Source organism: Morone saxatilis, unplaced genomic scaffold (genome assembly GCF_004916995.1).
Source record: "Morone saxatilis isolate NCDOM2014 unplaced genomic scaffold, NCSU_SB_2.0 Contig19, whole genome shotgun sequence".
Lineage (NCBI taxonomy): Eukaryota > Metazoa > Chordata > Actinopteri > Moronidae > Morone > Morone saxatilis.
The window spans coordinates 16,221,551-16,237,181 of NW_023339751.1; the positions used below are offsets into that span (position 1 = coordinate 16,221,551).

Genomic DNA, 15,631 nt, shown 5'->3' on the forward strand with positions numbered 1-15,631 from the left:
ATTAGCCACTCGATCTCTGTTACACACACACACACACACGCACACACGCACACACACACACACACGCTGTAGATGGTGTGATAGGATGCACATGTCATAGTCATAGCATATGTTGCAGTGACCTCCATAGTGCTACAGGCCTCCCTAAAATGTCAGTCAGGAACTGTGAGGCAATATATGGAGAAATATGGAATATCAAATGGAGGAGAACACATGAAACACAAACAAATAGACAACGGGCAAATTGACTCACTTTTTGAAGGCCTTGATGAGACTGCTGCGGACAAGAGTCCAGTCAAACGAGGTGCTGGAGGTATCCGACACTGGAAAAGAGAGAGGACAAAGACAAGTGATGAGAGGGAAAGAAAGAAAAGACAGCAACAACTTGTCTTAATGTGGATCGATGTGGTTCACAATGAATATAATATAATATAATATAGTGAATATAATTTCCAGGGCTGCAATTAATGACTATTTTCATTATGGATTTTTCTACAAAATTATTATTTAGTGGGAAACTAATTATTAATTGTTTAATCTACAAAATGTGTAAAAACTGAAGAAACGCCCATCGCCAGTTTCCAGTGCCAAGGGTCTTATTTAAAAAAATAAATAAATAAAATTAAAAAATTAAAAAATTTAAAAAAAAAGGTTGACATGTGTGACCAAAAGTCCAAAAACAAAAAAAGGTTTTACATCTGAAATGTTGAAAAACTGAAAACTCTCTTCATGTGGGGACAAAAAATGAATTCTATTGGGTGCTAAATACAAAGAGGATGTTAGATGTTGGAGACTAAAATGAGATAGGACAGAAAACGGGAAGAATCATCCATTATGTAACAGCCTTCTCGATCCCGTCCTTCTGCCAGTTGAGGCGCCTCTCGCTCTCGCTCTTTACATATTCACACAGACTAATCTCTTAAAAGGCCTGATGAGCACAGAGGAGTAAGTGGGCAAATGTATGAGTGTGTGTGTGTGTGTGTGTGTGTACGCTGGTCCAATTAGCCCGCAGGCGAAGAAGCGATTTTTATGATGATGAGTGCTTGAGATGCAGTAGAGTTTCTTCAAATGTGTGTGTGTACACTTACTCAGGGTGTAGACTTCAGCCAGGTTCTCATGAGCCAGTTTTTCAATCTTGGATGCCAAAAGGATTTCCTCATTCACAAACACACCTGCAGTCTGACCAGAGAAAATCAACTTTATGTCTTTTAAATGCACACTAGCCACATGTAAAAACACACACAAACTGACTTATGATTTACCTTGAGGGCCTGTTGAGCGTCTTCTATGTTGGAGAAGACAGGGAGGACGTAGCTGTTTAGAGTCTTGACATCAGGGTCCACCCCGAGCTCGCGCATGCCCTTCAACACCTCATCCACACCTACATCACACACAGACAAAAAGTAATTAATCCCAATGTTTTGTCCTTGAACTTGGACAGGCTTGTTTTTGTGTAGTGACAGAGGTACTGTACTCATGAGATTTGTGTCAACAGCCCAAACAAAAAACAAACCAAAATTATCTTCATTATAGATTTGTCTGACAAATCCATTACATTTTTTGTCTAGGAAATGGCAGAAGTGAAAATGCCCATCATGAGTTCCCGGAATATTCTATTAATGATATAAAACAGACTAAATTTCATAAGCTTTAACAAGTACAGATTTGAATTTGTTACCTAATAAAGGGAAGAAAATTAAGCACCAGTTTAGATAATTGATTGATTAATCATTTAAATCGACCAACTTGTCAATCATCAGACTAATTGTTTAAGCATTTTATTTCACATCTTTATCAGCAATGCAAGTTGAATAAGTTGGTGTTTGTGTAGTGACAGATTAACTTCTTGTATGCGCGTTAAGGAAATAAACAGTTTGGGCAAACCTTTTTGTTTGGCTCTTTTAATTCAATCGCATGCTGCACTTTTACAGATACACACTCTCCTCCACTCACTCTGGTGTACAGGCCTGGAGCTGTGTAGGCACTGTTTTAATGTGGGTCTAAGAAATGAGCTGGCACACACTTTCTCTCCACACACACCCTACATTGACAAAATGCTAATGACTGCTTCCCTCTCCACCTTGGACTGGAGGACACACGTACACACACACGTACACACACACACACACACACGTACACACACGTGTACACAACAACACACACCACGTGACACAACACCGTGTAATCACACACAAAGTGTACACAGTTACAACACGTACACACACGTACAACACACACACACACACACACACGAGAAGTGAACTGAAGTGGACTCTTGCACCATCACCCTTGTGCTGCAGCAGAGCCCGAGGTCCTGCCCCAGGGAGGGAGGGAGGCCGAAACAGCCAAATGCATATGGAACAGCCACTCACGCACTCTCAATGTGCCCGCAAGAGTGTGTGTGCTCATATGGAGGAAGCACAGCAGCACTTTGCATATGTCTGGGAGCGTGCCCACAAAGGACATGGGCCTAAATGAGGGCATGCACGGGTGTCCACAAGTGTGTTCATTCTCAGTGTGCGTTGCTATGCTGTTTTAGGTGCATCTACATGCTATATATGACTGCATCCAGTGTACCAATACACCCTGTTCCCATGCGAACTTCAGCAAACTACCCTAAAGTTTCCTTAGTTGACACACTAAGATTGCTGTTTGTGTTATTTACTCTCCACTCAGGCTCTGAAAAACACACACACATATATATATACATATACAGCTCTGTGTTTCTGCATCCCCTTGGGACGTATGTGTTCACCTGGCAGACTCTCTTCTGCTGAATAAAAGATGAGTCCTGGGCTTTTATATGCCATTAAAACCTGCAACTGGGGCTGCATTATCCCAGGTAAGGCTACCTGAACCACTCCATCCATCCATCCATCCATCCTTCCCCTCCATCCATATCACTCATTCATCTGCCCCCTCTCACTATCCATCTACTCGGCTTTCAAGAAAAAGTAAACAGGCGATCCTGTTTCTTCTCAATGGAGGATCCATCCTCTCTGTGGTACACCCGTCCATTCTTACCCCCTAATCGCTTTCATACAGTCTTTTTTTATGAAAGAAGAGAGGGAGCACCTGCTTTTTCTCCTGAATAATCCATAATCAATTTCACGGTGAGCCAGACAGACATAAAACAAGTGAATGGAGAGCTGGAGGTATAAATGCAGAAGCCGACCTTCTCCCTCTCTCGCTTTCCGGCCGCTGCCCGTGAGCTTTCATGATCATCAGCACTTTTCGGTTGTCCAACAAGCGTGTTTGTGTGGGGTTTTTTTTTTTTTTGGAAGTCAAGTCCGTGACCAAGAGCTTTTAACTCTTTGTACCCCAGGCTGTTTTTGCTCAGTTTTCACTCCCTTTATTTACAGGCTTATAGCAAAGTCACTGCATTATCTAAGCAGTAATAAGTCAGGATACTAAGAAAAGGCATCAGTTTGCCTGTGAGTGGTACTATTCTAGTACAGCTTTTATCAAAGAAAGATTTTATACCTGTTATGTTCATGTCTGTAAGGTAAATATGAAGCTATCGCCTGTATCTTAGCTTAGCACAAAGACTGGAAACAGCACCTCTAAAGCTCACTAATTAACAATGTTTAATCCATACAAAAACTGAAATATAAAAATGACACATTGTGGTTTTATAGGGGGTTATGTGCCGGACTATAACTTAATAACTTCTAGGATTTCCACTGGTTTCCTGGCAAACCCACGCAGACTGCAAGAAGTCCAGAAAAATAAAGAGGAAGTAATGTCTCTGTGGTCTAAATTCTTCTTTCCAGGTATGAGACACTAGCACCCATCCAGCATAAAGTCTCCATAGTCTAACAGGATTTCTGGATGCAACTCAAACTTAGGTGCCTCATGTGGATTATGTGGATACTACACCAAAATGAGTGAAGAATAAATGAGAAAAAAATTAACACAAAATAATTTGTGATATTATGTAGTGTCATTTTTACTGTTCTCCCTCTAAGGTCTTTTTTTTTTCACTCCATAATCCTCATATGTGACTAACCCTTTTTGCTTTCTCCCCTGTCTGAACAATTTAAATAAAGATTCAGGACAGAGGAGAACTGAGTAGAGTAGAGGCCTCTCCAGGTTGGTCAGCATAAAGCCTGACATACCATCCGGGCAAGAAGTATCAAAGTAGTGAGTTAAGCATGGCAGTGGTCACAAGATATCATCATCAGATTCATGTCTTCAGGTTAACTGTCACAGATGAGAAATGAGGACGGAGAAAAGAGAAGAAAGGAGGAGTGGAGTGAACCGGTCGCTGTCATCTCCTCCCATCCTTGAACATGAGTACCTGTCACTTCTCCTTTTCTTTCTCCTCCAACACCATCTGTCTCTCTATCTCTCCGTGGCTATGACTCTCCAAAGGTAGACTTTGTTCGCTGCGAGGCAATAACGAGTTGTGGTTTGAAAACAGAGAGAGTACGAGAACAATTCCATTTTATGAGACAAGAAAAGCTGCAATTTCATCCTCACTCGCCTCACGTTGTTTCATTTTAATCAAAGTGATGCTTGGCTCCTGTCCCACCAATTAACTGTAGCTGAGGCTAGAATTGAGTTCATGGAGGACTGCATTACAGATTGCTGTAGCAGTGCTTCTTTAAATGCAGCCCACTCTATTTGACAGATAGAGGCTGCATTAAAGAAAAAAAAAAAAGAAAGAAAAAAAGAAAAAGAGTGAAAGGGTTGAAGATGAGGTCACATAAATAAAGTCAGGTGGGGGAGGAGGGGGCAGCCAGGAAGGAAAGCAGACTTAACAAGGGAGGCTTTACGACTTTCATCACCCAAAACACACAAGGCCAGAAACACTCCCTTCCATCTGCAGTTTCCCCTCCCTCTCCCTCCCTCTATTTCTTGCTCCGCCGTGTCAGAAGTGATAAGAGCGCGCTGCGTCGCGAGGACTGACAAGCGGTGACTAGCTGGCGGCAGGTGGGAAGTATAGGCCAGCATATGCTTCCGCTAAACCCGCCACATCCACACCTCATCAAAAGGCAAAGGGATTTTTTTCCCCCCCTCCTCTCCTTATTCCTCCCCATCCCTCCCCCGTTGCTCTCCTCCAATTCTACAACTCCGGCCTCTCTGCCCGCTAGTGACACCTGTGGACAAAAAGTGACACGGCGCTTAATATTTCATGGGCCGTGCACAGTGGGGCGCGTAATCCAAAGTGAATTCCCTCAGAGCGCTCGCATTTACATGAAATCAAGTCACTCTGCATCAGTCACATCACCTGCACTGCCCCCCCGCCTCCTCCCTCCCTCCCCTCACAAATGTGGACACACACCTCCTGCAGCCAATGAGAGTATGAGTGTGTATATATGTGAGAGAGAGAGAGTCTGTATCATTCATGAGGGTTAAGGCTAACACCATCAGAAACAAGCGTTTGAGCAAAAGAGAAGTTTCTCCACTCCTTCCTCCTTTCCTCGCTGTGATTACTAAATGGGTGCCGTCTGATGTATTCGTGTGGCTTTGAGACTGTGCAGTCAGAGAACTTAAGTAAGAATATGTGTCCATGCATGTGTGTGGTCGTGCATGTTTAAACTCATGTCTAGCCCTCTTTCTTCATGCTGACAAGTCAGGCACTGAAGCATCTCACCATTCAAACTGAGAATCTGTCTGGACCGCACAGAGAAGTCAATCTGCAACATCACCACACTGGTCTAAGCAGCTTCTCCTCCCTGCCGTCAAATGCTGTCAATTAGCTGACAGGGGAAAAATACATCATTTATTAATCGCTCTAAAAAACCCCAAAGAGAGCCAGAGCTCAGCATAAATAAAGCACTTAAAAGCCAAGCCGCTGCTGAACGCATTTGACAGGGTACATTCATAATGAGTTGTGAATTCTGACAAGTCTCCAAATGCCGGGTATCTGTCATCGAGATGATTTCCCCCACAAGCTGACAAAAACAAGGGAGAGAAAATAACCATTTCCTTCAGCAGAGACAGAAATTGGGAAGAGAAATATTCCACTAAACTTCATGTGCTGAGCCATTAAACCGTCTGCAGAGGCAGAGAGAGAAGACAAACTTTAAGAGCATCTTTAGCAGTTTTCACTGAGTCTAGAAGTGTCAGACACAGGCTGAAGGCTCAGTAGAAAAAAGGACTGCCCGTGTCCAGCCACCCACTCAATGAAAATAATGGGACGACTGATTATCTACCTGACATGTACATGAACCGCTCTCCACTGATCACTATCACAAGAGTGGGGGAAAAAAGATCTTTTAGTCCTTTTCAGAACATAACCTGAATGTTTAAAAGTTGTTCTTGTAAAATCTAAAAAGACTTCCCATTATTTTATTATCATTGTAATATCAGTCGTTTTTACACAAACAAAATAAACGTTTGTTATACTGCTTCAGTTTGTGTGTGATCTAATACTATAATACTACAGGCTATTGAGCTTTCAATTTAAAAAAGGGGTAGAGACTGACATTAAAGGAAACTTAAAAAAAAAAAAAAAAAAGGCTCAGAAACCTCCTATATACGAGACATAGTGGAACCTCCAATGCTTTGTTCTGTAAAAACAGCTCTGTGAATATCATGGGTCATCAAGTGTGGTGTGTAGTCTACGGGGATCAACCATCTGTTGGGTTTTGTGGGTTGAATACAGTTATTTGATAAAAATGTATCTTTTAATTGAAAAAATGGGCAAAGGAACAGGGGACAGAGGAAGATTTGGGTGAAGAGTGGAGCTGAGAAACAAGTTTAGTTTGATAAAGAATTCGAGCACAGCCACTGGAGCAAAATCACCTCTGACCCCTCGGCTTCAGGCCTGTATGTGCATCCATGTATGTGTGTTTGCACGTGCAAGGGAGATGCTTCAGGGTACTCGGTGCAACCTACTGCCCACAACAAGGAACTTTAGGTGGCGCAGCCATGGGGCAAAGTTCACCGGATCAACCGACCTTCTTTCAGCAGCTTCTGCGCGGTTAATACAGCGTCAGTTACAACACAGTCAGTTTGTGCAGGAGATGCCATAATACCAGGTTTACTGTTAGACATTTCATCTTTTCTAAGATGATGCAGACTTAATGTCCATTGCAAATGGCCATGCTTTTGTACTGTGTATTATTGTACACGTCAATTCTGAGGAGGGGGAGACAATGGCATCAGAGTAAGTAATTGTATCTGTAACTATTATTCTAACTGCAATCTACTTTGTGACATTAAAGCTTTACTCTATGTGTATTTCAACCTGTAGCCTTCACTTAGTTAAATAAAAGAAAAAAATAACAGTGGCTAATAGAGGCCAGAAATTGGGGATTGGGATGAGTAATAACAACTGTGACATTCATGTATGAGCACACTCTCTGAAAGTCAAGTGTGTCTTTTTGGTCCAGAGCTCAAAGTGGCTGACATGGAGAGTTAGGACCTTTTCTAAACTTTGTGATCTATTCCTAGAGCCCTCCAGAGAGACCGGCTTGTGTGTATTTCTGAGTAAATGTGTATGAACGTTCTTGTTTCATCTCTTCCTGCTCTAACCCTCTCAAGCAGGGATCAAATGTATTTGCCCTTGACTGCCCCAGCCCAGTGAAATCTGTCCCAGTTGGACCACTCTGTTAAGCATTAATATTTGAGGGAAACACTCCTTTAAAAGCACTTTCTGGTACAGAGGACTGAGGAAGTCATAATCCCCTCTACACCACAAAAAAAATACACATGCCCATAAATTGCTACTATCATGCTCACCAAACAAAATACCCTCTCCATTTCAGACTGGATGCACAAACAGCTGGTAGGCACATTTTGTGTCCCTTCTTGGGGCTCCATAGCACCCATTAGGTTCTCACATACACATGATTGTTCACATGAGGCTGGAGTGGCATTGGGTGTTGTCACGACAGCTCAATCACTTATTTCATTTCGAGACCTACTGGCTAGGAGATACCTTAAGCACAGGATTGACGTACAGTATACATGTAGCAATTAATTCAAAACCTAATGAGTAAAAAAATGCTTTATGGTTTGGTTGGGGAAGGAATTGTATGAAAATCTAAACAATTCTCAGCAAGTCAACAAAGTTCTGAAAGAAAGTAGTCATGTGGAAATTGTTTCCAAATGCACATTAAGCTTAGATATAAATGAAAAGGCTGTGTGTGTGTGTGTGTGTGTGTGTGTGTGTGTGTGTGTGTACCAGCTGTGTTCACGTCTTTCAAATGCTGAGTAAGTAGGGGCCAAAAGTAGTGAGGCCTTATGGGTAAGTCTTGCTTCTTCATTATCTTCATCAGCTCTATAGCCATACCTGTAAAAAAAAAAAAAATAATAATTCAGTTCATTGACTTTTCCAGGTTGCCATCATTACAGTAACTTGATGTCATTTGCAGCTAAATATCACTGCTCAGGTTAATGCCTTGATATTTGATTCATGATTGACCACATGCACGTAGATGAGTGTGGTACAGAATTAGTGAATAAGGACACATCTGTGTGCAAGTGGATGTAACAGTCTCTCTAAATGCAAGAAAATGACAGTATGTGTTGTACCAGTCTTCTTGTTTTCCAGCACACAGGACAGAGCGAAGTTTAATGGTGTATCATGCATATTTGACTCCTGGAGCTCTTTGCAGTAGTAGGTCACCTTCTCCAATGGCTGTACAAAGAAATCAAAAATGAGATTTAAACATGGAAATGAATGCTCAACACACACTGAAACTATGTCTTACAATTAAAACATTCAAATGCTGTCAACTCTTTGAAATACTGCAGGAATTCAGACACGGGTTGTGTCTCTGAAATAAGGTTAGCGGAACAATGGGTGAAATTGGTTTGTCCATGTACCATGTCGATGTTGACACAGTGCCTGATAAAGAAGTTGCCGCAGCTGGGCTGGGTAGTGTCGTAGCTATTTAACTGCACTGTGCGGAAAGTCTCCAGGATGGTAAAGGCTGTGTTGTCCATGCCTTGGGTGGTGAGGTTCAGACACATGTTCATGGCATCTGTCAAGACAATAACAAACGCAGCTGATTGGTCAGCAGTTCAATAAACCAGCCATCTGGTTCTTTAGCCTTTTCTCACATATAGCAAACATTACCTGACTAGTAGCAAACATACTGCAGTTTACAACACATTACGTTCATACAAAAAAAAGCATTGTTTCTATGTTTTTTATGTAATGCGTATTACTCAAGGCATACAACAATTTGGCTTTACATTATAGTAGAAGCCACAGCAATAGCTGTTTGAAACTGTAGTGTGTATTCTCCCTGTGTGACAGTAAAGTAAAAATCACAGCTATGAAATTACGATTTGTATCATAACTTCCAAATGAAACATAACTTTTAATACCTTTTTGTGTTGTTAAGCTCTTATGTTGTTTTTTTGAAGACACAGAGACTAATTGTCCCACTCTTTTTAATGACATTACTTTAGCTGCTGAAGACTGCTGAAGTGATGTGGAAAAACATGAGGGGTGTGTGCATGCGTACCTGGAATATAACCCCTCTCAAGCCTCAAGCGTTTAATCATCTCCGGGACAAACTGATGGTGTCCGGCCTTGGCCAGAGTGTAGATGATCTGCAGGATGTCCCTGTCCATCAGAGTGCAGCCTGAACTGTCTGTTTTCTCCAGAGTCTGACAGAGACAGATAGACAGAGAGATAGAGAGAATGGGGAGAGAGTTTGGGAGGAACACAAGGTATGAAGGGAAGAGAGTAGAAAAGGCAGAGAGGAGGGGATGAGAAGGGGGGGTAAAGTAAAGATTGAAAGAGTCATTAAAAAGGAAACCATGTGCATCAGCATCGTCTTGACAACCAACTGAATAAACGCAACACACCTCTTTCAGACTTTTCATATCTCCCGTCTCAGCGTAGGCGTTAAGCAGTGATACATAAGTATCAGGACTAGGTGAGATTCCTGTTTCACCCATCACATTTAGGATGTTCTTAGCACTGTTGATGTCCCTACACAGGTGACAGAGAACGGCTGGTTTAAATGGTCTGGTTATTTCAACAGCAACAGTTATTTGTGCCAATAAATACAGTATGCTGCAAGAACAAAAGCAGTGATGCTCACCCTCCGCGAGCATGGCCTATAATCAGGGAGCTGAAAACTGCCTCAGTGATGGGTAAATCTTTGCTCTTCATGACACCCAAAATGGTGCTAAGAAAACAGAGGAAAAAAAAGTTAAAGTGAATTGTATATTATCTTTGTTAAAAAGGACATAATAGTAGGTACTGGAGCTGTTATGATCAACACATCTCATAACATACAAGCATAGCCTAACACCATATAAGCTCGACTCAAACAACGATGCTGTTTTACAACCATCTGTCAAGTAGCAGAGCTCCCCGTCAGAACAGGAACTCTGTTGCTGGTTAATGGGAATGAGCAGAAAAGAAAGCTTGCTCACCTGGCTCCCTCAATATCTCCATATTGGCAGTAGGCTGCTATTAGTCTCTGGTAGGTAACCTGTGCACAAAATAAGGAAATCAAACAGGAAGAGGAAAAAAGCAAACCGAAATCCAACCATTTGTTTCCTGCCCTTATTGTACCCTGTACTGTAATACTTACTCTGTTGGGCTTAACGTTAGCGGCTTCCATCTTGGCCAGGAAGTCAATGGGGGAGAACTTGAACTCATTTTGCAGGTAAACCTTCAGCAAGGCGTTGTAGTGACTAATATCATATGGTGCACCTGGAGAGGACAATCAGCATAACTATAATATCTACAGCATACAGTCATACCAAGAACATTCTTATTTAAATATAGTACAAAGCTGCTGGTAATAAACCTTTTGTATGCAACATAAGATCAAATACATGATGATACACACACACACACAATACAGTCACCAATTCAGTCCCAGTCTAATAACATGATCCAAATGATCCTCTGATAGTGTAAATATTTGAAACCATAGTAAAATACTTTGAAGTTCAGCATACAGCAAGATAGTACTGTGGATAATCAGGTTGTTTCCAGCGGTGTGGCCTCTTACCCAACTCCTGCAGCTTTCCCCATATACTGTGTGCCAGCTCAGTGCGCTCTGCCAGGGGCAACTCCGGCAGCAGGGACCCACAGCTACGCAGCAGCAACAAGGCCTGGCTAGCACTGGGATGATCTGCACAGAGACAAAGGTCAGGGTGGATGAAGAGAAAGAAATACACCAAGAGTCATTTGGCCTAACAAGAAAAACAAACTGCTCAGTTCAGTACAGCTTCATGTTGCTCTCCACCATCATCTGATATTCTACATTGAAAACCTCCGACTCTTGTTCGGCCTGTTTACCTGCTCTGCAGGTATCATCGAAAACTTTGAGGAGCAGGGTCTTGGTTATGCGACCGGTTCTCCTCACAGAGTTGTCCAGCTTGGTCAGAGCCTCGTCGAACTCCTGGGCCTGCTTGGACCGCACCAACATGCTGACATCATCCTTCTGCTCTCTGGCCACAGCACAGTTACGCACACACTGCACGGCATACGGCAACACACGACTGTGGAGGAGTCAACGGGGACAGTAGAGGGGGCACGGAGATGGATGGAGGGAGTTAAAGGAAAGAGAGGGAAACAAAAAAAAAAAAGGGATTATGAACATTCGGAAAGGGTGGGGTAAGCACAGACAGATAAACATGATTCTTCTGTGGGTGAACTGTCTGAATACCACAGGATACGGAGGACTGCACACATGTTAAAGAAGCAGAAACATCTCTGGATGCTCTGCTCATAATACTTCTGTCCAGGGCGATGACCTTGAGACAAAAAGCCTCAGCATGTAACGTTAGCATCTCTTTGACATCAGCTGAAGTCACTGTTTATCTTCTAATTCCTGATAAAATACTACACGCCAGATCTGACAGCAGCTGTACTGAATTAGCTGCAGTATGACAACACTGATGGCCTAGACTGGGGGGTTAGCACACAGCTAACGGCTAGCACACAGCTAAGCTACTACAAAACAGAGGAAGAAACGGAGGACGAACTGCTGACAGTCACATTATTATTACCAATTAAGTTACAACACTTGACCTAATTATGAGTAGAGGAATGCACAGTGGCCATGACCGGGTTAGACGACGTATGCTCGTCACCTTGTGTAAAACGGGAGCCACGTTCAGCTAACCAGGCAGCTCACGTTAACTACTGGGGGCAACCTCGTCTCACAATACAAAGTGAATAAAGTTAATACTGAGGCTCATATTGGTGTCTGTGTGTCTGTGTCTGTGTGTCCGTGTCTCAGAGCCTCAATGACATCTGTGGTTGACTCTCTGCGGCTAACTGCGGCTGATACCTGGACGCGTTGTGCGGAGCCGGGCTGATGTGTCGGGTCAACAGTCCGGTCCCGCTGCCGACGGGAGCTCCGCTGTACAGCCGGCTGAGCGGCGGCCCGCTTCTTTTGGTCCCTGCGACCTGAAGCAAGCCCGAAGGCGAAAACTTTAATAACCGTGCTGATCTCAAGAGCGCAGCCATGTTTCATGTGTTTCACACGGGAAGGACGTCCGCACCACGTGCCGGCTCAAGCAAAGCAACGCGAGAGCACAGACTGAGTGCGAGACTTTGTTTTTTAATACATGTTGTGTGAAATGTTGTGAAATAGTTTGTAGGTTTTGCGGTATACACTATAAACAAAGCGAAACCTTGCGATGTATGTGTGTGAAGGATGGACAAAGCGCCTCATATATATTCCGCACACGTCTACTCTGAGCATTAAAGTTCAGTCACCTTGGAAACAGTAGCCCCACTTTGACCCCCTCAACAGACTTTTCTCTGTTGCCATGGAGAACGAAAACTGAGCAATGACATCGCTACGTGACACTTTAAAACCCCGTGGTGTGGTTCTGAGGGCCCGAACAAAGCCTGTGAGTGGACCTTGAGTTAAGTTCATTATTTGACAAACTATCGGGCTCGGTTCTGAGATGGGCCGGGGTCCGACCCGCTCTGACGTCAAGCACACGTGGGCAACGATAACCTCACGAGATCGAGGCTGCCGCAGCTGATCTCCATCATTGACTGCAAGACCCAGTGCATGACGGGAAAAGCCTGGCTGCTGTCTGATCAATGAGCTGATTGGCTTTTAGTTTTATAAACAAACACCACGTTTTCCTCATTTTCTGTGCGGTTTTAATTTTGATTCAGATTTGATTCAATATTTAACTGCGCAATGACTCAGAAACTTAGTTTTCTTCTGATATCTGAGTTAAAGTGAGTTTTATGATATTGTGCCGCAATGCTACAATACAGCACATCTGCAGACCAAACTCCATTTAGAAGTCTGGCATTTTAATACTAAGACACATGCTGACAATCACATTACTGAGCTGCTTAAATTCATAAACCATATGGGCAATATGGGCTAGCGTCTTATTGTAGCTCGCACCCTGATAATAACTAATTATATATCCGATCATGGTCTGCAAACTACAGGTAGCCTAAAGAGAACAGGATGTAAACATTCCTGTGCTTCCTGTTCTATTCTTTGAAGTCTTTTGGAAACTGTCCGACTCTTTAAAGGATAGGCGCAGTTCATCTCGAACAAGCCCAATTCTTTTTAAATTATAAAACTTTATCCACATTGCTAAGCTCATCCTGAACAGTGTTGAACAAAAACAGACTGTAATGACAGCTTAGTGGTTGAATCTCAGTCAGAGAAGATCATTTAGGCTTTCATATATTTTTATTACATCATAAACTTTTACAAACAACACATTCAAGAACGACATCATTAGCTCAGTTCTTCAATTAACTTGCTATTCCCTTTGCTCTTCCTTATCTTCAAGTTCTCCTCAACCACAGTTTTTGCTTTCTCCATGCTGCTCCTTACGCGCTCTCTTTTACTGTGTTCGTTCCACAGCTCAAGAGCTAGTGTTCGAATCTGGTGTGCATTGTCCAACACCCAAGCTTGAAAGAATTCACACTTCTTGCTTGCCAGAAAGTACTGCTGTCTCCTCGCGCCTTCCTCTCCCTCTTTTGACAGGGCGGTTCTGGCCCGGGAAAGCACTGAGCGAAGCTGGCTCAAGGCTGCCAAGCAGTATCCGGTAGCATCCCCTCTGTCTCTGCCGGTCACGATGTGAGCCACGGCTTCCACCGCCCGGGCTGGGGCGAGGGGATCCTCCCTGTCAAGATAACCTCCACCCAACATGAGAGTTTCTCCACAGTCCAAGGCCTCCTGGACAGAGGAGAACACCCTGCTCGAGTTCAGTGCCTCGGACAGAGCGAGAATCACGTCACAGAACTCAAACATCAGCGAATCAGTGTCATTGTTCAACAGGCACAGGGTGAAAGTGTAGCCATAAAGTGCATTGACCACACTGTAGCATACCAGGGGAGATGGATTTGCACATAAGGAACTCAGCTTTGGGATTTTTGCAGAAATTGGAGGGACACTGGGGACTGTTGAACCTCCCTTGGCCGTCCTTCTTCCCATTTTGTTTCCCCCTTTAATCTTTCTCAGTTGTGTGGCTGATTTGCCCTGATCCTCTTCCTCTGACGTCTTATCACCAACGTCCAGTTCGTCCACAGATGTTGTATTTCCTCTCTCCAGTTTGCCCACTTCCTCTTCAAGCACCTCCACCAGTGCTCTCCCTCCCACCTCGTGCTCCTCCCACCACGGCTTCCACAGGGGGACAAGCCCACCAAGAGCGCCGCCCTTCATCAGACCCGTGAACACCTCTTTCTCTTTATTGCTGAGCAGTTCCCACAGCTCCTCCTCCGAGAGTTCGTCGATATCCAGCCCTGAGAGCCGATCAGCCAAGTCCGGCTCCCCTTCTGCGCTTTCAGCATCCTCTTCTATGTCTCCCGTCAGTGGCTCCCCTCCTCCAATCTCCTCAAGCTCTCTCAAAATAGCCTCGATCTCTGTTTCACTCCCTTCACCTGACTCCTGCAGCTCTGCTAACCTGGACAAGAGTTCCACAACCTGCACTTTCTCCGATTCCTCTCCTTCCCTCTCGTCCGTGGCATCTGACACAACTCCTGCCTCCTTTAACAAACTTTCCATCCCCCCGTCTGTCCTTCCCGCCTTGTGTCTGAGTCCCACGAGAACCTCCTGCATTTTCTTTCTCCCCTCGCTTTCCGTTTTCCCCATATCCTTCAGCTCCTGCAGAACGGACTCCTTGTAAAACCCCTCAGAGCACACTGAGTGATCCGGGCTCTGGTAGCAAGCCAGGCCACAGTAATGCAGGTTACACCGAGGGCAGGTGTAACAAGAGGGCTTACATTTACACAACATGCAGACTGCACTCCTCCTGGCGTTACCACCACCCACTGTGGCCTCCTCCTCTTGAGTCTTGGCTGCCGTGAGAAACTCTCCAGAAGCAGCTCCTCTGCCGGGGAGCAGAATCCCATCTCTGGTCACTGTGTCGGGCTCTGTGTCCGGATCTGTGTCAGTCCACTCCTCCTTTGGACCGATGTCAGTCAGAAGACTCCTCACAGACGGAGGAAGTCTGCGTCGAACTAATGGATTCATGGTGGAAGTGGACGAACGATGTTGTACCAGAGGGACAGTGTGAGGTCTCAGGTACAAAAGAGAGGACCTGAGAATGAGACAAACGATGGCTGCGTCAGTCGGATGTGTGTATTCATTAGTTACGTCAGTCTTAAAGTGCATTGATCGCTTCAGGTGCTAACGTTAGCTACAAACACACAGCTGCGTGCTTCACGTAGCTCTAATTACTTCGCTAGAAATACATCAATACATCAATA

General features: G+C 44.0%; 2 protein-coding genes across 2 annotated transcripts in view; both read right to left on the reverse strand.

Moving 5' to 3' along the window:
- The window catches only part of lrpprc (leucine-rich pentatricopeptide repeat containing), a 49,176-nt gene extending 36,727 nt beyond the window's left edge, over positions 1–12,449 (reverse strand). The window contains exons 1-14 of the mRNA XM_035663835.1: positions 12,225–12,449; positions 11,228–11,430; positions 10,938–11,060; positions 10,512–10,633; positions 10,351–10,409; positions 10,014–10,100; positions 9,775–9,901; positions 9,429–9,573; positions 8,782–8,939; positions 8,488–8,593; positions 8,138–8,245; positions 1,263–1,381; positions 1,089–1,179; positions 254–323 (exon numbers count right to left, since the gene is read on the reverse strand). Coding sequence (XP_035519728.1) covers positions 254–323; positions 1,089–1,179; positions 1,263–1,381; positions 8,138–8,245; positions 8,488–8,593; positions 8,782–8,939; positions 9,429–9,573; positions 9,775–9,901; positions 10,014–10,100; positions 10,351–10,409; positions 10,512–10,633; positions 10,938–11,060; positions 11,228–11,430; positions 12,225–12,403 — 1,697 coding nt within the window. The 5' untranslated portion in view covers positions 12,404–12,449. The remainder of the gene's footprint in view (positions 1–253; positions 324–1,088; positions 1,180–1,262; positions 1,382–8,137; positions 8,246–8,487; positions 8,594–8,781; positions 8,940–9,428; positions 9,574–9,774; positions 9,902–10,013; positions 10,101–10,350; positions 10,410–10,511; positions 10,634–10,937; positions 11,061–11,227; positions 11,431–12,224) is intronic.
- Positions 12,450–13,564: 1,115 nt separating this feature from the next.
- znhit2 (zinc finger, HIT-type containing 2) overlaps positions 13,565–15,631 on the reverse strand; it is a 2,258-nt gene continuing 191 nt past the window's right edge. Inside the window, exon 2 of the mRNA XM_035663681.1 lies at positions 13,565–15,462. Coding sequence (XP_035519574.1) covers positions 13,656–15,395 — 1,740 coding nt within the window. The 5' untranslated portion in view covers positions 15,396–15,462 and the 3' untranslated portion in view covers positions 13,565–13,655. The remainder of the gene's footprint in view (positions 15,463–15,631) is intronic.